The sequence below is a fragment of the Hyposmocoma kahamanoa genome, unplaced genomic scaffold (assembly GCF_003589595.1).
Source record: "Hyposmocoma kahamanoa isolate Upper Pololo Valley unplaced genomic scaffold, ASM358959v1 102, whole genome shotgun sequence".
Classification (NCBI taxonomy): Eukaryota; Metazoa; Arthropoda; class Insecta; order Lepidoptera; family Cosmopterigidae; genus Hyposmocoma; species Hyposmocoma kahamanoa.
The window spans coordinates 14,939,223-14,965,043 of record NW_020653337.1 but is presented as its reverse complement, the minus strand read 5'-3'; the positions used below and the strand labels follow the sequence as shown (position 1 = coordinate 14,965,043).

The following is a 25,821-nucleotide window of genomic DNA, read 5'->3' as shown; positions in this document are numbered from 1 at the left end:
TGGTTAACTACCATAGGACAAAAGTTATTGTTTATGATATTAGTAATATAGTCTTGGAACGTTGTTAGTGTTTTACAAATATCCCTGATAAGTCTTCAATTTCTTAAATAATTCCGTTATGCATTTAAAAAAATTTAGAATTGACAAGTTAACACAGGATATTGGGGTAAAAAGTTACCTTTCAAGGCCGTAACCAGGAAAAAATATTTAATTTCACACTGGAATGGTATAGTTCCTCAACACATTAGACTTACCTTAGAACTCGATTCACGCGGTAACATAGTTTCAAATATGCTCCTGTTACGATTATGAGCGTCTATATCTACGTAGACGACGCTCCATGATGCGCCCTTGTCTCCAAACAAATTGCAGCCGTTTATGGCCTCGAGTGCTGCTTTTGCCATTCCTTAAAAAATATAACGATATTGCAATGAAGATATTGCACAATTCTTTTGTTTAATGAATTATTTGTGTGGAAAACTAGTAACATTAACACATAAAATGTATTGTCTGGTGGCCAATATCTAGTTGTAGACAAACACAAAAATTCCCTGTCAACAATTAAAGCCCACGTCATTTACACAACTCTAATTTGCAATAGCAAATTATTAAACAGTAAAATATTTTTTATTCAGTCAGCCATAGTTGAAAAATGAATATTTCGGAAGAAATTAAAGTATTAACCTACCAATAGAAGAGGCATGAATTTCAGGCTTGCCATCATTATATTTAGAGCCTCGTTCCCACATACCATAATCTGGGGTTCTGTATGCGCGCTCCACATAGTACACCAAGTTTTGTATGAATGCCACTTCATCCTATAACAAAAACATGCTGCATTGTTACTCTCATTAATATGACAACTTAACCTTAAGTGGTCAGGTAATTGTAGCTGCTGAATAATAACAAATAAAACATTCTTATTTAATTACTCCTCATGCATCAAAACAGTTCACAAACATTTGTGATACTGAAAGAAATTAAAATACAGCAATGAAAAAATAATATAAGACTAACCTGTGTGTAAATAATCTGCAATCCTGAGGTGATCATTTGTACTAAGAACAGCAAATACAATGAGACGACGTCAATCTGCAGATGATGGTATTGTTCATCACTAACTACAGGTTCACCAGTAGTAAGGTGAAACTTTACATGTAAAGCATGAGCAGCGCTCTGCCGCGTCTTAAATGCTTCTACACGCGCTGCTTGCTTCACCCAACATTCTAGAATACCACGCATACATTTTACTGTGCTTTGACCTAGCTCATATGATTTTCCTCTGTCATCGTCTATACGTCTGAAATTAAAGTATTACTTTTACTTTGAATCACAATTTTCGTAAAACTTCGTTTCAATCCATTTTGCACAAAATATAAACAAGCAAGTGACTGACACTGTGACTACAAATTGATTAATTACCTAATTGAATGAATTGGTTTGTTTAATTGAGTCATACTAGTGGTTTTCCTTACATAATCTATATGTATACTACATAAGCATATTTAAAATTTCCTAAATAATAATTTTAAATCCTCCTTCAAATCCTTACACATAAATACTCATTGTTTGCAGTTAAAATATTCGATTTACTAATCTATTACAAAAACTTTAATTGAATAAACCAAAAGTTTTTTTCATACAGGACTATGGAACCATAGACAAGTCATAGTTGAATAGTTGAAAAATAATCTCACTTTTAGACTAACACTATTAAAATACGATTTTACAATGCTATTCTAATGAATATTGTAGGAAAATGTGATGAGATATCAAGTCAAAATCTTCAAAATTATTTTGTGTACCGTGTTTATGGGATATTGATCAAACAGTTGTCATATTTTAAATTTTTGTTAAAAGCAAATTTATCCTTGGGATTTGAGTCAGTGTCAGGAGACAAATCAGCAGCTGGACTGTTAATAATAATTCATTATTCATAATTTAGTAGCAGTACAGCTCCTCTTGAAAGGTTAATTCAGGAAAGTACTATCACCTTATCTATTTCTGCAGCCAAGCAGTAATGTGAGCATTACTGTGTTCCGGTTTGGAAGGATAAGGGTGCTAGTGATATTACAGGCACCTGGGACTTGTCAAGTTACATCTCAGAGTGACCGGCACAGTAGCAGTGTCCCTAAGGTCTTTGCTATTGCTAGAACCTCTGAGTGGCACTGCAACTATTATGGATATGTAGGTCGCTTATCACCAGGCGCACTACTTGTTCATCCTGTCACTTAGTATTGTAAAAAAAAATTTATCAACTCAAAATATTTACGCAAATGGTGCTCCTAAGGGGCTTGTAAAAAACCAATAAGAAACTAATTACATCAGTACCTGTAAGCTTGATAAAGTCCCCATACTGCTGCAGCACAGTATATGCTGTCCCTCACACTACCTATGTGAAGATCGGAAGACAGAACAGGAAACAGTCCTGTGATCGGACTTTGAAATCTTAGTAGCTGTCTTTTTACTGCAACAAGATTTTAATTATTTTATTCATAGTGTTCATTTCAGATATTGTGTAATATAAAATGTGGTACAATGAAATCAACTGTTTGTTACAATGGTTTATATATAATTTATTTCTAATGATAATTGATAAAATATTATTCCACATCACATTTATTTACTCACATAATAGTAGAAGCAGGCGTATAGCTGTACAAAAATGCATAAACTTCTGTACTTAAAATTATAGACAGGTACAAAAGGTACATTCATTTCAGAACAAATAGATTGCTTAAAGATTAAAGTGGAGATGTTGATAATACATACAATGAAATTTATTATATTGTTTTACCTATAGCATAGTATATATCCAGTTGCCTAACAGTGTCTTCATAGTTGGATATCTTCAAAAATTGCTGAGTGTTTATATCGTCTATACTCCCCTGACGAATCATGACGTCGGGGAACGTCTGTAACAAAAATTTAAATACCTACAGTAAGAATTTAGTACAGGACCAAGAGTACGTCAAGCTAGATTCAAATTCAACTCTATGCCGCTTGCTGTAAGAACGGTTCAAAATGTCAAGCTCTTGCTCGTGCTCTTGACCGAACCACGTTTTTAGTCCTATTAATTTCAGAATTTCCTACAGGAGTAAAAGCGTTGAAATAATTTGCTTACCAATCTTTTCATCAAAATGTAATGTAGTAGAGTAGGTAGATGTACGAAGTACGAATGACATTGAGCATGAAAGGTCAAAAGCAGTTCATTTCAATTTAAGTCTACTAAATCACAAACGAATCCACAGAGAGACATGGCTCTCACAAACAAACTCAGTTCGTGATGTTTTTATAGATCAAATTGTGATCAAAATAAATGGAGTTTCGGCTATTTCGGTATTGCTAGCTTTTTAATTTTTTTTTAACATTTGCTTATTTGGGAAGGCAAAGGTTCCGCCATACAGCCTCTTCATATATTCCAAACTATCTATGTTAGGATTATATTATTATGATGGAAAACAATCTTTCTATTAATTCAGTGCCTCCAATGAAAAACGGAATAAGACGAGTTATGCCCTTTTGTCTCTATTTCACCATTGGCTTCAGTGTCCTATTATATAACATATCGTTATATCATATCGTTTTCCCTTAGAGGATGGAAAAAAAATAAAATAGTTAAGTTTCCTTAGTCTAAGCGTTTTCCTTATTTTACATACCATAGATTTAGTATATTATACATATACTAAATCTATGGTACATACATAGATTTAGTATACTAAGGGCATAATAACTCACTCTTTTATACACATAAATTTTAGTTTTCGGGCATTTTTTATGAGTTTAAAGGTGCAAGTGCTCTCAACTCAAAAAATATATGCAAGTTTAACGAATAAGTACAGATATATTTTTACAATAAAGACACTTTTCGTATTGTTGAGATGACGTATTGTGATGATGAAAAGCGACTATTGCCTTATTCCACAGTGTATATAAAGGTATAACTTGAAAAAAAGGGGTTACTATGACAACTAGAACATGTTTGTTTGTTATGTTTGAAATCTGTCAATAAAAGAAAAACTCTAAGTACTTTACAAATCTATTTATTTGTGTTTATCTAGGTTAATTAAACAAGCTTAAGCTTTCCACATCTTCTATCCACTACCAACTCCAACTTAACTGAGAATCCCGTTTGTTCCACTGGACGCGATTGATCATACCCGCGACTATACCGTGTCGCTATTGGTAAAATTTGTCGTTTTATTCCTTTGACTGTTTTATGCCTTTTATCAATGTGGTTAGTATCATAAGTATTGTTATAACGATAGAACAGTCGCAGTTAAGGGAATAAGTCGAAATGTGTCTTAAAGTTTGTTGCCATAAGTCGTGTTATTACCGTTAAACACTCACAAACAAGGACGCAACTCGAAAAAATCTTAAAAAATATATAGAAAATGTAACTGAATGTTTAACCAATACCCATTAAACGAAAGCTTAGTGTTAAGGCATGAAGCCTTTATTGTGTTTTGTGTCTACCATAAAGATAGTTTCTATAGTAACCTAGTAACTTGTGTTGTCACTGAATGTAAAACATACATTGCTTTAACTGTGCTGAGTTTATTCTATTACCTCTTATTCGATCCCATATATCTAATTTATAAATCTTTAACATGGTAACAGAGCGTTAGGAAAGAAGTTTAATTCTGGGAAAGAATTTTTTCCGTTTCCGTTCTTTTACGAAAAGAAAAATTCATATGGTGAAATCTGTACCAGCTGTCAACCGCTATGGATAAGGCGATTGAAGAAGCATCTAGGGTGCAGATAGGACACCTAGATTCACAAAACTTCAAATCATGTTAGTATAGAATAATGGTTGTTATTAAGGCCATCCCTGGAGCCTTAGATATCATCGAAGCCAGGTGATGTAGGCCGCAAACACCAGCTGCAGAGGCATCAGAGGCTGTGAAACATTGCGAAAGCTAAGTATGAAAAATGACTCATGATGACAAATATGATAGATGAAATTTTAAATCTTGTCATGCGTTTGACGAGTTCCCAATAGGTATGGGAAGAGTAGGTTATATCATTGATTTATTTGTAAGTCAATGGGTTATATGGAGGAAATAGTGAAAATAAAAGCTATGATCTATGTCTACAATTTTTCAGTTATAAGAAAGAGACAGCAAATGACATGGGGAATTATATTTCTGCATTAAAAAATATCTGGCATGAATTGAACTATCAGTTAGATTCAAAATTACCGGACATGCTACTGATCTGCAAGATTTTGGACACTTTACCGGAAGAATTTTTCGCTTTTAAATCAAGCTGGCTACTTATGACTAAGAAAGACAGAACCATAGTCAATCTAACTACCCAAATATGTGTCCATGAAAAAACCTTAAAGAACAAAACTGAAGATAACGGCACCAGTGAGGCATTATTCATGAAATGTTCAAAAGGTAAGAAAAAGAAAGAAAAATAATTGAAATGCAAATATTGTGGACTACCTGGACATCAAGTAAGACAGTGCAAGAAATGAATTTCAGACGGAAGGCCACCCAAAACCGCGACCAAGGTCAATGTTATCCTACAGGTCTTGACCCTTGACAACTCACAAGTCCCAGATAAAGAGAACTGGTTCGTAGACAATGGTGCGACAAACCATGTAACGAATAGAGGTGATCTTTACGAGACATTTGAATATTTTAAAGGTCAACATACAGTTACTGCAGCCAATGGGCAAACCATAGAAGCATTAGGAAAAGGAAATATCCTTGCTGAGACTGAAGTTTCTGGAAGACGAGAGCAAATTTTACTTAAAGATGTATGGTATATCCCATTAATCAAGATAAATCTTTTTTCTGTTCTTGCTGCACATGACCACTCACCAAATAGTCTTCGAGTCAAAACCCGATATGTAACTGAAACTGAAAGTGGCTGGAAGGATTACATTAATTGGTACACGACAAATTAATGGAGGGCTATATAAATTAAAACTTAATTGCCTGTCACCGAAGACAGAAATTAACGCAGCAATGACAAATCCACTACAAGTCTATCATGAGAGGCTGGCTCATCAGAATAAAAGATATGTAAAAAAGGTCATAGAAAAAGAATTTGGATTAAAAGTGGAGGATAATCAAACAGATCTGTGTGAAGGCTGTGTATATGGAAAAGCCCATAAACTGAAGTTTGGTACAAGAATACAAGCTACTCAGCTAGGAGAGCTAATTCATACCGATATATGTGGACCTTTTCCGTACTCGATTAGTAAGTTCCGATATTATCTAACGTTTAAAGATCACTTCACTCGCTGTCGACACATATATTTTCTGAAACAGAAATCTGAAGCATGGTCAAAGCTTAAATTGATGTTAGTTGAAGCCAAAGTTGCTGGACACACTGTCAAAGAAATCCTGAGCGATAATGGGGGAGAATTCGATAACGAGAAACTCCGGAAGATCTTACACGAGGATGGCATAAGACTAACGATGCCCCACATACACGAACTAGCTGGATGCGTCGAAAGAGAGAATCGGACGACAGTAGAAGCAGCACGATCTATGATGCATGCTCATGAGGAGATACCTCAAGGTCTTTGGGCGGAATTAGTTAAAACTACGGCGTATATCTTAAGCCGCACTGGCCCATCAAGCGTAGAAGGAAAGTCACCCTATGAATTATGGCTCAAAAAAAACCTGATATAAAGCATCTTAGAATCATTGGTTGTAAATTTTATGCACACATTCCCAAAATAAGTCGCAAGAAGTTTGACAAAACGCTCAGAAAGGAATATTAATTGGTTATGATGGAAATGAAGGCTACAGGATTTGGGATAAAATCAATTATAAGTTGATCAGATCTAAAGATATAACGTTTGAAGAGACACCGTTACTAGGATTGAGAGACGAGGAAGACATTTCTTGCATTCCTCCACCATCAACTCGAACCAATGAAACATTTCAATGTGAGCAACCAGATCTCCAAGAAGAGTCGCCCAAAGAAAATATTGTACAGCAGAATGACGCTCAAGACAGGCGAGAATCTGTAAATGAACCGATGCCTTCATCATCACAGTACAATGGATCGTTTGAGAAAGAAGTTTACGTTCAACAAGAGCAAGATGATCAAGTGGATCAAATAGATATCGAGGAGTCAGAGCAGTTCCATGATACTATAGAGCCTGAAATTGAGGAAGACGTACATAATGATGTCGATAAACTGTTGTCGAGATGTCGGTAAACTTTCTGAAAATGAAATAGAACAGTCGTCTCGAATGACTCTTAGAGATAGGACTACCCTCAAACCTCCAAGTCGGTACGAAGATTTATTGCAACATGACATCAAATGCGCTTATTGGCGATCCTAAAAATTTCAAAGAAGCTATGTTTAGAGCAGGTCGTGACAAATGGCAAGAAGCCCTTACTAAGAAATAAATTCCTTAAGAGAAAACGAAACTTGGGATTTAGTCGAATTACCAAAAGGCAGGAAAGCGATTCCTTGCAAATGGATATTCAAAATCAAAACTAAGCCTGATGGTACTTTAGACAAGTACAAGGCCAGATTAGTGATTAAGGGGTATTAACAGAAGAAAGGTTTAGATTTTGAGATTTTTAGTCCTCTAGCGAGAAGCAGTACCATAAGAACAGTAGGAATTGCTGCTAAGGAAAATATGTCTCTGGCCCAATTCAACGTTTCAACTGCCTTCTTATATGGAAAGTTGAATGAGGAAATTTATATGAAACCTCCAGAAGAATCAAATGGTTCTATTTGGCTTCATCAAAAAACGTACACTAAACGCGTTCTAGAAAGATTCGGCATGGAGAATTGTAAAGTTGTTACTACACCGATCGTAAAGTCGAACAAAGAATAAGCCAAGATCAAGATAATTTTTCGACCTTCCCTTATCGTCAAGTAGTGGGAGCTTTAGCTTACCTCATGACAGGTACAAGACCAGATATTGCATATGCTGTAAGTGTCGTATCACGAAATCTTGATAATCCCTCAACAGAGGATGTCCTAAATTTATAGCGAATATTACGCTACTTGAAAGGCACCTTAGAGAAAGGAATTATTTACAGCAATGATAAAGCCCTTGGCTTAGAATGTTATAGCGACGCTGATCACGGAGGTGATCATGATAAAGGAAGGCTCCACTACTGGCATGTTATGTTTGTTTGCTGGAGGACCAATATCTTGGCAGAGTAAGCGGTAATCTACCGTGGCTATTTCCTCCACAGAAGCAGAAATTGTAGCTGCTAGTGAAACAGCTCGTGAAAGAATCTGGCTAAAGAGGATTATAAAAGATATCACAAATGAGGATTGTCCCACGACCCTATGTATTGACAATGAGTCTGCAATAAGGCTAGCTAAAAATCCGCCATATGAATTTCATCAAAGAACGAAACACATAAGAATAAGATCTTTCTTTATACGAGAATGTGTAACAGATAGTATCATCGAAGTGTGCAAAGTACCGGCAGCTCGGCAACTAGCTGATATGTTGACGAAGCCCTTATATGGACCCAGGATCCTAGAGCTTTGCAACCTTGCAGGCATCACAAACAGGGCTGGATGTTAAGGCATGAAGCCTTTATTGTGTTTTGTGCCTACCATAAAGATCGTTTCTATAGTAACCTTGTAACTTGTGTTGTCACTGAATATAAAACATACATTGCTTTAACTGTGCTGAGTTTATTCTATTACCTCTTATTCGATCCTATATATCCAATTTATAAATCTTTAACACTGTATACCTAAAGCTAGAAATCATAAAATTGAATGTGACATTGGTGTGGTACAGGTTAAATGTAATAATACCAAAGTACCATACAACGACATTGTGTGGGGAGAGCGTGAAAATGCTCAGATTCACCTGTATCACTCTATTTGTCACGAGAAGTTGAAACAGGTGGATTTCCCGTCTGAACTAATGCATTGTGGAGATAAAATGTGTTGCGACCCTAGTCATTATATATTCTTGGATGAAATGTATAAACATGTAATTAATATAATGCAATCAGCGTCTCGACAGTCGAGTAAGCAAAAATGCTGTAGAAAAAAAGGATACATTGCGGGCTGGAATAAATATGTTGCCAGTGCTCATAGAGACGCTAGGGTTAAATTTAAAGAATGGTTGTCGGCGGGAAAACCACCCAATGGTGTTATTTTTAATGAAATGTCCGAAAGTCGTAAGCTTTTTAAGTCAAAACTGAAGTGGTGCCAACGTAGACAAGAGCAAATTAAATGTGACATTTTAGCTTCGCACCACTCGGCAAAGAACTTCAAAGGCTTTTGGAAAAGCACTAAAAAGTGGAATGTGAGCTCTGGCGTTCCCGTGAGCGTTGGTGGGGCGTGTGATAAAGTAGATATAGCCAACAATTTTAGAAGCCTATTCACAGTTAGGTCTCCGTTGATCTCTATGCCGGGTGGGGTGCAAAATGGTGAGACTGGCGTGAGGAAGAGTACCGTAAGCTTTTCTGCGAAGGAAGTTGCCTCGATCGTAAATGGCATGCAGCGTGGGAAATCACCGGGACACGACAGTCTTAGCATTGAGCATCTCAGGTATGCTGGAGTACATCTGCCGAGAGTTCTGGCTATGTTCTACACGTTGTGTTTGCAACACTCATATCTGCCAGAGAGCCTTATGAGAACTGTAGTAGTACCTCTTGTTAAAAATAGAACGGGCGACGTGTCGGACATGGCCAACTATAGACCCATCTCACTGACAACTGTTACCGCTAAGGTTTTGGACGGTTTGCTTAACGGCCACCTTAGTAGACACATACATTTAAACGACTCTCAATTTGGCTTTCGTACTGGTTTGTCTACCGAAAGCGCCATCTGGTGCCTTAAGCGAACTGTTCAATACTATACGGAAAGGAAAACGTATATGCGTGTTTCCTAGACCTGTCGAAGGCTTTTGACCTGGTAAATTACGACTTGTTGTGGGACAGACTAGGACACACGGATGTGCCGGCTGAATGTATATACTTACTAAAGTATTGGTACGGTAACCAAATAAATCAGGTGAGATGGGCTGGCGAGATGTCTGATGAATACAGACTGGAATGCGGTGTGAGGCAGGGGGGCCTTACGTCTCCCCTGCTTTTCAACCTGTATGTGAATGGGCTTCTGGACGAGCTCAGCAGCATGCAAGTTGGATGTGTTATTGACGACAAGTGCGTCATTAACATCTGCTACGCAGATGACATCGTGCTGCTGAGACCGTCTATAAATGCGCTCAGGAAACTTGTTGCAGTTTGTGAGAGGTATGCGGCCGAGCATGGGCTGATGTACAACTCAAAAAAAAGTGAGTTGCTTGTTTTCAAAGCAGGCAACCGCCTCCCTAACGTTGTACCATCGCTAGTGCTCGGTGGCGTGCCTCTCGGTAGAGCATATAGTTTTAAATATCTGGGACACGTCGTAAAAGACAATTTAAAAGACGACATGGATATAGAGAGGGAGCGCAGGGCTCTGGCTGTGCGTGGAAATATGCTTGCTCGTAGATTCGCTCGATGTACAGGAGAGGTAAAAATCACGCTTTTCAAAGCTTTTTGCCAATCCATGTACACGAGTGGTCTATGGGTCAGGTATACCCAGAGTACTTACAATACTCTGAGAGTGCAATACAACAACATCTTCAGGATGTTGTTGGGACTACCACGGCGTTGCAGCGCGTCCGGCATGTTCGCTGAAGCGCGGACTGACGACTTTTACGCGGTTAGACGCAAAAAAGTGACGTCTCTGCTGAAAAGAGTGCGTGGTGGTGGCAGCGGCATCCTGGAGATGTTTGCGTGTCGCATTGATAGCGCAATGCTGAATTTCATGTTAGGGATCACTACTGGACATATAAAGTAGGTAGTGATTCCTAACATATGTATATATTAATTGTATTGTGTCAATTTTGTACTAACATAGTTTTAAGATGTGTTGTGTTACTAATACCCCTTTTCTTTTCTTTTTAACTATACTTTTGTTCTGTTTTTTTATGGGCTTACGGCCTGAAATAAATGATTTTTATTATTTTTTATTTTTTTTTATAAAAAGTACTAATAATAAATGCGAACTACCAATAATCAATAAATTTATGGTTTTTTGCCTCTCCTAAAAAGTGTAGATTTTGAGTTATTCCCTTTTTCACTGGAGGCACTGAATTTGTGATGGAAAATGGGGAAACATCTTAGAGGATGGAAAAAAGGGAAAATGCGACTTAATTGATAGGTCACGATTATTGGGGTGAAATTTACTCTTAATTACAGCAGATTAAGCTCCGCTGCATACGCAGTCCGCAGAATACGTGAGCTTACCGATGTTAGTACTGCTAGACTAGTTTACTTTAGTTACTTCCATAGTATAATGTCCTACGGGATTCTCATGTGGGGTAAAGCGGCAGATATTCAAACCATATTTGTATTGCAAAAACGAGCGATTCGTTCTGTGTACCGTCTAGGTTCTCGGGTATCTCTCAGAGAAAAGTTTAAGGAGACTGGTATCAAGACTGTGGCATCACAGTACGTTTAGTCAAATATTTTATATGCCCGTAAACATATACATAATTTCAATAAGAAAGAAGATATCCATAATATTAACCTTAGAGCTAAGTCCAAACTCATGGTACCACGATTTCGTTTAACCAAGGTAAACAACTCTTTTATGGGGAGCTGTATACGTTTTTACAATAGATTCCGGAGCATATATTAAGTTTATCAATTCCTAAGTTTAAAAACTACAATTTTGATCAAAAAATCATATTACAAAGTTGAAGACTACGTGTTAGATAAAGATGTATGGAAAAACGCCATGGCTCCAGAATCCACACAAATTTGATTCAAAGTGTATTTCATAGCATTTAAGTTTATTTGAAAAGAGCAATCCCTAGAGTTTCTTGCTCGTTCTTCTCAGGGAGGTCAGCGTAGTGAACGAGCAGTAGCTTAACTGTGACGTTTTCAAGTGTAAATTTATTTTACCTATGGAATAAATAATCTTTGACTTTGACTTTGACTTTGGGCTTAGCTAACTTACTTGGATTCAATGTTAATTATTTTTTTAACATTTAGCTTCATTATTATTTTTGTATAAATACCTGCCTATTTGTAAAACGCTTTTTACGATTTAATAAAGTGATACTGATAAAAGCATCAAAAATCTTATTACGCAAAAGTGACAGCCAAAGCCATCCCGAAACATTTAAGTAAAACTAAATAAAAAAAGTTCTTACATAATAATACCTACACTTGAGATCATGATATATGAATAGTGTTCATCCGCTCATTCAAGCTACTGTTGAGTAACTTTCTGTAAAATTTCAAAGATTTCACTTCGATTGCGAGGAAATTAAACAGCAATATTACAAATAAACGATTATTTAATTAAAATTGAATGTAAAATTACAATAATTAGATATATTTAATGTGATGGTTTTTTATTTTATGCCCTAGAGCATAAAATCCTATTTTATGCAGCCTACACCCAGCATAAATACGAACTTTAAAGGACTATCCACACACATCAGGGCCGTGCCCGGCACGTGGCCGGAGCGTGCTGGTTAGTATGAACTGCAGTCTCGTCCCGGCGCCGGCTCGGACACGGACATGCACAGCGGACATGTGTGAACGAGTTCAATCAAAATATACGCAACGATATTTTTTTGAGCCCCTGACGGAGCACGGCCCGTCCACGTCGCGGGCGCGGCCCGGATATGTGTGGTTAGACCATAAGAGCATGAGAAGTGAAAAAATCTTTATTAGGCATGGTTCCATGGTTTTCGTTCACTCTTCAACTTTTGGCAGACGTCAACTGTCAAATATGGAAAAATATGTGAATAATATTCAGAAAAATGTTTAATTTTCTGAAATTTTTTTTTTTTTCAAAATTGATATTTATGATTCGAGTATGACATAAAATATGACCGGTGTAAAATAAACATACCCGTGACGTGTGGAGCAACCTGTGTATTTACTTTAAGACTATGGAATTTATTTTTTTCCATCTAAGGTGTTTACGGAGCCAGTGCAAAATAGTATGTAAGTAATTTGTGATGCGCTTTCTTGGCTTTAGGATAACTTTTGAATCTATGACAGTTCGTTCATCAACCAAACTCTTGTCACTATCAGCTGTTTAATTTCATCAAGAGTGACAACTTTTCTGAACTAAAAATAAATTAAAGATATAAATTTAGATTGCAATTTGTGATTGATAATTATCAACTTCTTTCGAAATAAATTCGTGCATCATATTTTCTGTGACAATTTCTCATGTCCAATCCAGGTAAGTTTTTCATTGCTTTACTGCAAAAATGGGCCATTATGATTGATTTAATTAGCGTACTTTTTATACTGAAATGTGTTCGTACTTAGCACGCTGTAGTATTGTTTGCGTACTGCATCGACCAGAATGAACAATGAATCTCAGCAGGAAAATGAAAATTTGGGGAGCAGCAGAGAGACACAGGTTTTTTGTTATAACATTTAAATTTTGCCAATATTCACTAACCAACCACATACAGATCTTAATTGGCACTATTTTTCTATTCATAAACAAATGTCTGTTTTAACTAAAACTAGGTTACTAATCTGTTTTTGGTTGCATTGGGTTAATGGATTTTTATTGTGTCACTTATTTGTTTTTTGCCTTAAATTTATTTTGACTAATACAGGTGAAAAACACACATTTTCACACACAGCTTGGTGTATTGTTTACCTGTGATACATTTAAGTCAATAAACAGTGTTTGTTTTAGCAACTTGATTTGTACAATTTGATCGGGGGAAGCTGGCCACCAGCTCCTAGGGACTTGGAGTGCCCTGAGTATGGATCAGTATCTACCACTCGCAGACGCACTATGCAGCGCCCCTCAAATAATGAACGAATCAAGTCTCTGAACCTAATTAACCATTTAGCACCTGATAGAAGACGGAACAGACCTTCTACATCATCAAATTCACCTAACAGAGAAGTGAGGAGAAGTAAAATGGTTCACGAGCCCAAAAAAGTCGAAACAGGCATCTTAATAGGTAAGTCCTAAATGACTGCATTGACATTGTCATTGACCTTCATCATGTTACCATTTTCTTAAAAATTTTGATTCAAATTATCTTCTAGTGCAGCTGATAACTTCTACTGTAACTAATATAGAGCAATAACAAAAAATATATTTTATAATTTATTTTTCACAAATTATGTACAAAATAGAGTAATTTCTGTTTTTGCTGAAGGTGTAGATTTAAATTCAAATATTTTATTAAGAAATTATAACAACACATTTTATATCTCTTGTTGCTAATAAATTTATAATTATTAAATACTACAAAGAATGGATTATTCACTACTATGTTGTTATGTAAACAAGCCTATTGTCTATTCATTGATATTCAGTGTACACACAAAACTTATCAATCACATACCATTGGATTTCGTTGATTATCCATTACATATACCTTCTCCTATAGTCTAAACTATGTAGAAACTTCTTAAAATGTTTCATTATTATCAACACCAACACAGATTGGAACCACAAGCACAACAGTGAATGCAGGGCGCGCCACGGGTTGTACAATTTTAGCTTTCCTAGTTTCTAATTTTAGTCATAGTACAGCGCCGACGAGCGGCCGGCTGACGCGTGCATTGCGCCTTGAAATATGTCGCACGCGTATTTGCGAGAGCTTTCTATTCATGAAATACCTCTATGTGTACTTGAATATGAGGACTGTATGTTGGGAAACCATAATTGTACTTTGCCTGTCGAATTATCGGCGATAGTTTTTTTGTTTCAACGTAACACTACTTGACAGATGTGTGCAGTCCCGAAGTGCCCGAAGAACTGTATGACACGCCAGTTTTGGGTTCCCCCCGTGTGGCAGTACCTCCCATAACGAGGTCCTCGCCCCTTCATTTACAAGAGGATATTGGTGTAGGATCCTTGGTGGAGGTTGCTACTGATGTTGATCAACATTACTATGGCGTCGTCAGGTGGATAGGCATTATTGATGGTAATCAATACTGTTTTACTATTTTGTTATTTTTAAAGTATACATGAAGTTGTCATAAAATAAATATAGAGTCAACAACCTTCTAAGAGGGTAATTCAAATCCTATAGAAATAGATTTACGGAATTAGATTGAATTATTAAAAAATAATATTTCCATTCCTAACAAATTGAAGACCTCTGCAGTAGAAAACTACTTGTAGTTCATAACTATAAAGTATTGTATTGCAGACACGGCGACAGCAGGTGTTGAATTAGAGCAGAACGTATGTGGTCTTGGGGATGGCACGCGAGGGGGGTGTCGACTGTTCTCTTGTGCACCAGGTCGAGCACTGTTCGTGCCGCTGCCGTTGTGCCGTCGTGACGCTCGCTTCCGCGACACCCCGCCTCCAGATCGAGTCGATTTGCATGACAGTGATCGTTCGGATCAGGTAAAGTACCATTTCATTTTTATGTTTTAAAACCTTATCACAGCATTTTTAAGACATTGCTTCTGTTCCAGCCTGACTGCCCAGTAGTGCCAGGCGTCGTGCCCCCATTGAGTTCACTAGGTGAGCTGGCAGGCAAAAGCCGCGGTATCCAAGGCCATCACAATTCTTGCTATCTCGACGCTACGTTGTTTTCCATGTTTACCTTCACCAGCGTTTTTGATGCACTATTGTACAGACCTCCGGAACCCGAGGTGTGTTGTTTATATTTCGTCGATATATTTTCTTTTAACTAAATAACTAAATTTCTTTTTACTACCTCATAGACAGTGTAGACTAGACTGTTGAAAAACGTTATATTTTCGGGATATTTATTCCTTATTTTGTAAGCCACGTTAAAATGAAAACAAACGAGATTAAATAACCTAACAATATAATAAAATTGTTAATCTAGGAGATTAATATTCCATCCCAGAAATATGCGCAAGCGGATCCCGTGGCACCTGACGGGGCCAAAATGGGATAGGGTGAACGCACTGACTGACCTTGAGTTGTTCCCTCGATAGATGTGTCGGTCGCTGGTGTTTATGCGTATGCCCAGGTGTTAGGGGGTTGTCGCACCGCCCTCTCTGATCTCTCGCAGACAGATGAGATGCTTTTCCGTAAAGATGATTTTCCGTATTGCCGTTGGACAAATGCTACGGTGATATCGCGTCAAGTGCGACCGTTCGCTAGCGCGGCGTAGTTGCAACAGAGCCCGTCAAAACAGGGAATATCCTACCCTCAAATCACTGCGTTTTTTAGGATAGGAATAGAGAGGATGTGAGTAGATCATTTGTGCATTTGCGAAGATACCTACGTATCAAACCTAACAGCACCTTTTTCGCGGTGCGGTTAACTGCTGGGTTTTAGTGGGTATACTCGGTTACCGCTTGCAGTCCCACATAACCGCTCGGTGCTCCCCTGATGCAGTGACATGCATGACAGTATTCCCATAAACCGAAACTCGGTTTCATTGTATTTGACCAAAGTTCACAATTTACAATTGACTAATTGAATTGACAGGATTCACCTCACTATTCAGAGGTGCAGCGAGTGCTTCGCGAAGAGATAGTAAACCCGCTACGCAAACACGGGTATGTGCGAGCTGACCGGGTTATGAAGTTACGCACACTACTGGAAAGACTGTCTGATGTTCCCGGTCTTACTTCAGAGGAAAAGGTATAAGTTGTTATATTCTTATCGTAAAACTAAAATAGACTAAGTGTAATGGAAGAAATTTGTCAAGAATGACGTGTGTCGAAACAAATAGAGATTTTTGCCGTCGTTGTCATAAATAACGCATATTTGAATTTTAGTCATTTTCGATATAGTGGCTGTGGCATTTACGTTACTTAGTATAGGGATAGCTCAATGAAACAACATTACTTCACGTACACGTGCGATACGTCCGTTCACACCACTGTCTAGTGTCGTAGTGCGAGAACGGCGGGCCGCAGTGTAACTTATATTGTCTAATATCTATGGCACAATTATGTGCATATACTACATTGGCACCTCAAGCTTTTTTTCTTTGAAAAATGGCTATTACGTTGATTTTGCTTAACAATAAAACTAAAACTAAATAAGATATAATAAAACCGCTTACGGGGGGTTGTAGATCTCGTTTCGCTGATTCCAGCTATTGTAATAATTAAATTTTGCTAAAAATATCGATTAAGTTGTTTATGACAAGGACAGCAAATTTGCTGCTCTTATAATATGTGGAGTAGATTTCACAGGGAGGCAGGTGTAATTTGTATATTTGTCATTCAAAATTGGTAACAGACAAACATATTTTTTATTACTCAAATCTGTGTACTTGGTTTTCGACGACCACCTTGATCGGGTGCCTTGCGTTTACGTTTGCGTGCACTGGTTTTCATGGTGTCGAAATCTCTGAGGTCTCGGGTTAGATCCCCGGCCGGGTCAATGTAGAAATTAAGTAACTACTATATTGTCTCGGGTCTCGGGTACGGTCGTTGGTTTCGATTTCCATAACACAAGTGCTTTAGTTATTTTGGGATCAGAGCATCGTATGTGATAAAAAATTTATACTGCCTGTAGTCACATTCTTTTTTTTACCACCGATAGGACCCAGAAGAGTTTCTAAATGGCTTAGTAGCTCAATTGCTCCGAGCCGAGCCATTTTTAAAGCTGTCGTCTGGACAGGAGTCATACTGCTACCAGCTATTCGTGGAAAAAGACGAAGCCGTAACATTGCCAACAGTGCAACAGTTGCTTGAGCAGTCATTTACGACATCAGGTGTCAAGCTGAGTGAGGTAAATTTTGTTTTTTTTTTAAAGCCCTGCAGTAGAGAAACCCTGTATTGCAGGTGCCACGGACACACACATAAGTAGACAACTACAAATAACACCCAAACTATCGAGTGAAATAAATGTAGGCCATACAAATATTTCTCCCGGCTCGGGAATCGAACCCAGGACCTCTGCGTGGCAATCCAGCGTGGTAACCGTTCAGCCACAGAGGCAGTTAAAATTAGTACAAGCTTGTTAATTTGTGTTTTTTAAAGCGCTAAATGTATTTCATGAAACCATAAAACTGGCGGACGAGATTGCAGAGGACATTAAATTTATCAATTTATATTTTATACTATCATAGTTGAAATAAGGTATAAATTTAAATGCTCTTAAACCGACCTCGGAGCATCTTGGCGCATTTTTCTCTCGCGCTGTTGAAGTGCACGGTAAAGGATACCGCGGCGAGAGGCGCCGGAGTCCACTGGTTTGCGCAGGAGTCCACCTGAATGCGCCGGGGCTTATTCGTTTGCGTAGTAGGAGGGATTCAAATTCAAGCAACCGCAACAAATTCCATAATATAACGTCTTTAAACAGTGTTCCCTCTTTTGTGCTTGTCTCAAATACGCTATAGCAGCAGTCGGTAACCTTTCCGCAGTCAACGGCCACATAGTGCATAATAAAATTAAGGTGGCGGCATTTGTTTGTAATATTAATAATATAAAAAAATATGTTGCAGTTATTAGATAGATAGATAGATAACACGTTTATTCAGCACAAATACAAACAGAAACAAAACATTTACAATCACTTCACAGAGTATAACATAAAAGCACATAGAACATTCATTATTAATTTTATACACATTTATATGTATAAAACACATATTGCGAGAAAAACAAATACTGTGAGAAAAACAAACAAATACTATAACAATTGATAAAATTTTAATGTACCTATGACTACAGTTTGTGCTGAAATGGCCCTGACTCAGCATAAATACTGTAGACCGAGAGAAGTCAAACAGTGCTGGTTTTCTGCCAGTACCATATGGTGAGCGATCGCAGCCCTGTAAGCCATGCCACCAAAGTGCATCACACGCATATTAGGCAAGCAAAAACAACGCAAATAATTCCCGAATTGACGTTTTGTTATTTGATACCAACAATTAATTTGTTTTAGTGATATTTAATTGGAATTTCAAAGCCAATTTGAGGAGGACGATTTTTGAGGCTATATTTGTCTGGCAATTCTTTGATAATATATTTTCAATTTTTTTCTAAGTATGCATTCAAATGTTCATCAGTGAGACGAGAACAATGTTTAATCTTTACATTCGAAAACATTTGCTTGCATATGTGCTGAAGATTAGAGTTTTCAACTACTCAAAACCAGATGGAAGTCTGTCATAAAACATGACAAGATCATTGATCTCGTTAAAAGAGTTTTTGAAAGAATCATTTGATTAGACTAGTGTGGTGCGGTATGTCGATGTATGTATTGGCAGAATATTTTTTTTCAGAAGGCTCCACCTGCCTACCATTGTTCTATAGCACTTTTAAATCAATTATCGTAATTGAATTACTAATTAAATTAAATTAAGATTAAAAAAATACTGATTTATTTCAGGTGCCAGCTGCATTTATAATCCAAATGCCTCGTTTTGGCAAACAGTACAAACTGTATCAGCAAGTACTACCTTCTCCACTGTTAGATGTCACTGATCTCATTGAAGGATGTAAGTTAACTTTGTGTAGTTAAGGAGATATAGTTAATTAATTATTCAGTTAAATGACACCAGTGGGACCAAAGCATACTTTGGGCCCATTGGTGTCACTAATAAGTACCACTGATGGTGCCCTAAGTCTTGTTATTGTCACTAATGCCACCATCTGAAAAGTGGTACTAGTGAGAAAGAACTATGGCGAAATCCCTAAATATAAATTTTTGTTGACATAATTTTTATGCGTCTGTTTATGAAAAATAGTTAAAAGTGATGAGTTTAAATTCCTGAACAAATTTGGTTTGGGTTTACTATTCTGAGAAGACTACAATTAAAGATATTCCAGATTGAAGTTTTCGAGGTTATGTTTTTCATAGTTGAATAAAATATATTCGGTGTATTATTATATCAAAATAAACTAAGAAGCCTTAAACAGAGTTAATAGAAGCTGAATGGTGCCGTGTGTTGGTGTAAATATGGTGAAAAGCCATGAAGTTAGGCCATAAGAAAAGAAAATTGAGTTTACATACCATGTCTTGGTGACACAATATCCGCGTGGCATATTTGCAAAAGGAATTATCTACTTAATTTTTTGTAATAAAGTAGATAATTGCAAATCGATCGATTTGCAATAAGAGATTATCCAATCCACGGACATATACATAGGGCGCACTATAAGTTTCCGGAACTGGCCACTTACATAAACAATATTTAAAAAGTAATTACAACATTTGAAAATGGAACTCTTTGGCTGTAGAATACAGTTAGTTTCATCTGACTGTCACTTGTTTTTACCTTGTGGCGTCATTTTAGAAATTGGTTGTCTACGTCACCTCTCATCACTCGTGAAATTTTTTGTAGTATGATTTTCTACGACTTTAAGTGTAATTTAACAGTTCAGCGGAGCTTCGCTCGGCTTCAAACTGCTTTTGGCGATGAAGCACCATGCAAGACGACTATTTATAACTGGTTTGCAGAATTTCCAGAAGAACCAGTTACGCGGTCAACGATTTTAATCACCTGAAGAGGCTGTCGAAGAGTATGAAAAATATGTTTCAGAGATTGTCACGGGGGAGTGGCATAAATGTTTTCAAAATTGGTTCATTCGTATGAAAAAGTGCATTAACGCTAACGGAGAATATTTTGAGAAACAATAAATTCAATTCTGACCAATTATAATATTTTTTTCTTATTCATTTCGGAAACTTATAGTGCGCCCCACGTATCTAAATATATCTAACATAAGTATATATAAATATAATATATACATAAAAAATTAGGTCTGTGATAGAATCAGTACATTTGATATTACGTGAGTTACCTTAATATGGAGGTTTTTAATACCTATACGTAGGTATTGAAAACCTCTTTTTGGCGGTTAGTTGACGCTCAAAGAAACTGACAGTTGTAGGTTAGTTCGGTTACATACCTATTAATTAGTCATTTAAGTTTCGTTTAACATGATATTTCCAGACTTAGGCTTTTTAGTATAATTTGATAAAGTTAATGAATTTATTATATTCAAATCTGTAATCAGGACTTTTGAAGACGCTAAAGAAGACTTAACAATTATTACGCCTTTGTTTAAATTTGTGCTAGTTTTTGTGTAGCGTCAAAAAAAACTTAATTACACTGAAAGGAAAACTTTACTTAAATAGAACCTTAACCCAATAATTTTGTTAAAAACGTAATTTGTCTACAAAATGTCTAATGTACGTTATCCCAGAAGTCAGCATCTGTGTAAGAAGAATGCGGTCATCCGAGACGACAACATTTTTTGGTCAATTTTTTTTGTGAATTCTTCGTACTGCTTAATTGCGGAGCTACCTATTATTTCAGTACCGCGTCAATGCACTGTGTGCGGAACTTTAGCCCGATGGGAGTGCACAGAGTGTGCGGCCGGCGGCTCGCTGGAGGCCGGCGCGTTATGTTCTGGATGTCTCCGGCTTGCACACGCCTCACGGCCGCACCATAAGGTATTTGTTTTTGTCGGTTTTGCAGATAAAAGTTTAGCGAAACATACACAAAAAATAAATCGTAATAGCAACTTCATATACCGAACTTTTTACTGTTTGTTGTGAGTATTCTTATAACAAAGACGTAAATGTCATATCCTCATCATCATCAACCCATTTATACGTCCCACTGCTGAACACGGGTCTCCTTATTGCGAGAAAATTATTGTTATATCGGAGGATAGCTTAAATATTCAACTTTATGGTAAAATAAATAAAACTAAGAATGTAGGTGATAAATTTATTTTAATACCTTCTAAGTTTAGGAATCGGTCACTTTTATGTACGACTTCTATAATTAATTACGTGTAAAATAGAAAACAAAGTACATTTTATCAATAAATTGCAGTGTACTAGTTTCGATAGTTATTTGGCTTTCAGAGACAATTGTTATATTACTGTGTTCAAAACAATTAAACGGAGATTTTTTAAATTTCTAATATCACTCTGCGCGCACCTTTTCCGCCCGCCATACTTCGCCGCACTTGTGGGGTGAAAGTTTGCGAGCCTTTCTCGCGAGCTAAAAATTAATATTACATTTATAATAAATACTTTATGTGCATGTGACTCAAAACCGACTAATAAGGACCGAAGTACTGTAACGAAATTGAACATAGTATAAGGAACGGTGTTACGTACAAACTAGATACGATAAGCTGCGGGAGTTCCCGCGACTAAACATTCTAGCGTATAGTTTACAATTCTATTAAACTATATTGCTGTTCTTTTTTTAACCGACTTCAAAAAAGGAGGAGGTTCTCAATTCGACTGTATGTTTTTTTTGTATGTATGTTACGCGATAACTCCAGTATTTGCAAAGAGGGTCCCGTTTAATTGAAAGAAAATCATCCACCACTGTTCACGCATGAAGATTCATTTTTATAAATAGCGCCTAAATTTTATTATAAGGAGCACTTATTTTAATGGTTGATGTTGCTATTCTCCAATTCAAAGCGTTTTTTCTCTCTCAATAAGAACCGATTTTTATTATCTCCTTTTTTGTTTTTTTTTTTGACGGGGGGGAAATCTTTATGGATACCCCTGAGCCCAGGGAGACTCAGAGGTTATGTGGGGACTCTCCCTCCAGACTGGAGGGCCTACCCCACTAAATCCCCCCCCCGGGTTTCCCTCTCGCCGGTTGAGTCGGCGCCGTGGGCTCGGTGAACATTCACCACGACGCCGCCCGGCCGCCCTAGCTTGCGCCAGGGCTCCCGCGCCAACGGAGGGGCGAGTCGGTTGTCCTCCGATCGCCTTCTCTCCTCACTCCGGGTATGGCGCCTGCGACGGCATCGGCCGTAGGCCCGCTGGGCTGCTGTACTGGCGGTGCGGAGGTCCCCAATCTCCGCGGTCCACCAGTACACCCTCTTTTTGCCCGGGGTCCCTCTGACCCTGGGCATGGCCCTCTCGCAGACGGCGGTCAAGTCTTCCCTGAACTTGAGCTCAAGGTCCAGGCGGGTGAGTGCCCATTTGGGAAAGCCCCCCCCCGGGGGCCGTGTTGGAGGCCGTCGTGAGCGGCATATGGGAGACCCTCATCCGTATGTATTTGTGGTCGGAGAGGGTCTCCTCGTCCTCCAGGACCTGCCAGCCGGATACTCGCGCGGCTAGTGAGGGGGTCGCGAACGTGACGTCCACGATTGACCCCCCATTTCGCCGCACGCACGTGCTGGCATGACCCCGGTTGAGGACGACCAGCCCTAAGGCTGCCGCCCAATCCTCCAACTCTGGCCACCTGGCATTGGTGACCGGGGAACCCCACGCAGCGCTATTGGCGTTGAGGTCCCCCATCACCAACACCGGCACCGGAGCTGCCCTCCTCACCGCCCTCTCTAGGGTCTCCAGGAAAGCCTGGAATTGGGCCAGGGAGCGATTAGGAGAGAAGTACACCCCAATTAGGATGACTTCTCCTCACCTTGCCGCCACGAACCCTGACCCGCGTTCCTTCACCGCTAGAAGGGGGGAGTTCCCGGCAGTCGACGCCATTATGGCCACCGTCTCCTCCCGATCCCCCGCCCAGTTCCCCCGAGGGGGGACAAAGTATGGCTCCGCCACAGCAGCCATCGCAACCCCCCACTCCGCCATGGCCTGGACCAATAAGTCCTGTGCTCTGGCGCAGTGGTTGAGGTTGCCCTGCAGTATAGTATGGTGGCGTGCTGGCATCACTGCTCCATACTTTGTCCCTCAATAGGGACAACGGTCTGAGGACGGGGACTGAGGTCCCCGCCGGCTTGCCCTTGGTGGGGGGGGGGGAGCGCAAGATCGCCCCCCCATTACGTGGTCCGCTGGACGGCGGGCCGCGGTGCAGACCGAACACCGCGGGGTCGCCGTGCACCCGGAGGCCGAGTGTCCCACCTGGCCACACCTGAAGCAGAGCCCGCTCCTGTCCACACTGGACGGGCAGAGGGCTCTGGTGTGGTCAATCCCCATGCACCTGAAGCAGCGCATGGGGAGGGGCTCCATCACATGGACCCCGGCGGAGGACAACCCCACCTACAGGCAGCCGGCAGCCGCCACGCGTTGGGCCGCCGTCACCGGGCAGCGGACGAGGGCTGACCCCCTCCCGTTGGGGGCCAGCCTGACGGCTCCCACGCTCACGGCGGACTGGGGGCATTGGCCCTTGGCAGCCACCACCGCCCGGATCTTCTCCGGGGTCACCGACTCGTCAAACCCTTAGATCGGCGGTTTTGGTAGGCCGCGTTACTGCCGCGCGTTACTATCACCTCCTCTAGCTTGGCCGCCAGGGTGTCGGCCTTCTCTGCGCTGGTCGCCCCGGGCACCTCGACTATGCGGGCACCCGTCTGGGTGTTCCGCACCCGCACGTGCGGGATGCCGAGGCTGCCCAAATCGACCGCAGCGGTCGCCGCCTCTAGGACCCCCTTGTAAGTGACCCCCTTTTCCGCCACCGCTTTGGGCCTCAGCGTGATGACCACCGCCGATGATTTCGGGGTGGCGAGAGCCCTGGGTCTGGGAGCCATCTTGGGGGCCGCCTTGGCGGGGGCCCGTGCCGCTTGGATGGCGGCAGCTGCCGTTTTGGCCTTCCTGGCCTTGCGGCCGACTACCTGTGACCAGGGCGTTTCCGCCTGGTCAGTCGGCATGGAGGCCGCCATATCAGGGCCGGCAGGGACGGCGGGAACAGCGAGTGGCGCCGCAGGAGGGGCAGCAGTAGCCTTCGGCGGGGGAGCCTTCCTCTTGGCCTTCTTGTTGGGCCGCGGGTCAGTAGGCGCGTTTCGGGCCGGGGAGAGGCCCGGTGTCGACTCGGGGGCCGCGGCGGAGGGAAGCAACCTCGGGGCGGCTGCGGCGACGGCGGTGGCAGCAGGCGTCGCCTCGGAGGCGGGCGCACTACTTCGGCCGCCTAGGGGAGGCCTTAGGGACTCCGCGGGGAGGCGTCTTTCGATGTCCCCCAAGCGGGCGTCCATCATATTTCTCATGGAGGAGAAAATGTCCCGCCTGAGGTCATCGATGGCCTCCCTCACACCCGCGTGCATCACCGCGGAGCTGGACGGCGGTGGGGCCACCTGCGCCTTGGCCTTGGCCGTGGCGGTGGAGTAGGCCCCCCTCATGGCCTTGAACTCCGCCTCTAGGGCAGCGAGCTGCCTCCTCATCTGGCGGTTGTCCTCCGACATCCGCCGCGCCGCCTCCGTCGCCGTCTCTCCAAGATGGAGAGAGTCAATGGCTCTCTCCACCTTTTTGACGGCCTCTTTAATTGCTTTGATCACCGTCCCCTTGAGATTAGAGGACTTGGCGGTCTCCGTCAATATTGTCGCGAGGCCGTCTCGCGCCTCCTGGGCCTGGACCTCGCTCATGATTCCCGCCGTACCTTCGCGTTCAGCCTACCCAGCCTTTCCTGGGCGCTTAAGCGCCTCCTTGAAGAAGGCGGCATCCGCCTCTTTCTGGAGGGCGTTCCACTCTGCTGAGCTGGAACGGCCTCTCCCTGCCGCCGCCGGACCGGGGTGGGTCTTCCCGGGGACCCTGGGCCTGCCCCTACGGGCCGTGCTGATCTTTGGAGCCCTTTCGGGCTCCTGAGGTTCGTTCGACGGGGGGGGCACGCTTGGCGGCCCTTGACGATCCCTTCTCTCCGGCTGACCCGGAGCGCGAAACCGCGCGTGAGTTCCCCTCAGAGAGGGTGGGCTCTCCGTCTGAAGAGGCCGAGAGCATCGTCTCACCCTCAGACTCATTGTCGGAGAGAATCCTCACCTCCACATTGGAGGCCTTCGTGCGATCCAAATTGTGTGCAAAATCATTGTCCGTTCGAGTGCGATGTTCGTGTTCACGAGGGTCGACTTCTGGCCGACCCACGAGGCAGTTTTTGCCCCCCCCCCAGAGTACGAGGGGCTGCCACCCGCCGAGGCGGATGGGCGGGATTCCCCCTTTCGGGGACCCGCCTGGGGACCATTTTCAAAACGTGCCTGTTCCATGTCGTGTGAGCTTTGA

At 40.7% G+C, this 25,821-nt stretch overlaps 2 protein-coding genes across 10 annotated transcripts in view; one reads left to right on the top strand and one right to left on the bottom strand.

Moving 5' to 3' along the window:
• LOC113236072 (probable phosphorylase b kinase regulatory subunit beta) overlaps positions 1 to 14,386 on the bottom strand; it is a 41,687-nt gene extending 27,301 nt beyond the window's left edge. For 3 of the 8 annotated variants that reach the window (XM_026472067.1, XM_026472090.1, XM_026472077.1), the window contains exons 1-7: positions 14,348 to 14,386; positions 2,798 to 2,915; positions 2,632 to 2,655; positions 2,332 to 2,467; positions 1,018 to 1,300; positions 689 to 818; positions 255 to 406 (exon numbers count right to left, since the gene is read on the bottom strand). In XM_026472067.1, the coding sequence (XP_026327852.1) occupies positions 255 to 406; positions 689 to 818; positions 1,018 to 1,300; positions 2,332 to 2,467; positions 2,632 to 2,655; positions 2,798 to 2,915; positions 14,348 to 14,371 (867 nt within the window). In that variant the 5' untranslated portion in view covers positions 14,372 to 14,386. Of the gene's footprint in view, positions 1 to 254; positions 407 to 688; positions 819 to 1,017; positions 1,301 to 2,331; positions 2,468 to 2,631; positions 2,656 to 2,797; positions 2,916 to 3,124; positions 3,330 to 14,347 lie in introns of those variants that run through there. The other 5 variants (XM_026472082.1, XM_026472114.1, XM_026472106.1 and 2 more) reach the window with 3 other exon arrangements.
• LOC113236126 (ubiquitin carboxyl-terminal hydrolase CYLD) overlaps positions 12,894 to 25,821 on the top strand; it is a 16,928-nt gene continuing 4,000 nt past the window's right edge. Inside the window, exons 1-9 of one of the 2 annotated variants that reach the window (XM_026472134.1) lie at positions 12,894 to 12,968; positions 13,684 to 13,957; positions 14,735 to 14,932; positions 15,161 to 15,360; positions 15,432 to 15,611; positions 16,423 to 16,578; positions 17,491 to 17,679; positions 19,285 to 19,393; positions 21,218 to 21,354. In XM_026472134.1, coding sequence (XP_026327919.1) covers positions 13,786 to 13,957; positions 14,735 to 14,932; positions 15,161 to 15,360; positions 15,432 to 15,611; positions 16,423 to 16,578; positions 17,491 to 17,679; positions 19,285 to 19,393; positions 21,218 to 21,354 — 1,341 coding nt within the window. In that variant the 5' untranslated portion in view covers positions 12,894 to 12,968; positions 13,684 to 13,785. Of the gene's footprint in view, positions 12,969 to 13,267; positions 13,396 to 13,683; positions 13,958 to 14,734; positions 14,933 to 15,160; positions 15,361 to 15,431; positions 15,612 to 16,422; positions 16,579 to 17,490; positions 17,680 to 19,284; positions 19,394 to 21,217; positions 21,355 to 25,821 lie in introns of those variants that run through there. The other variant, XM_026472127.1, reaches the window with a different exon arrangement.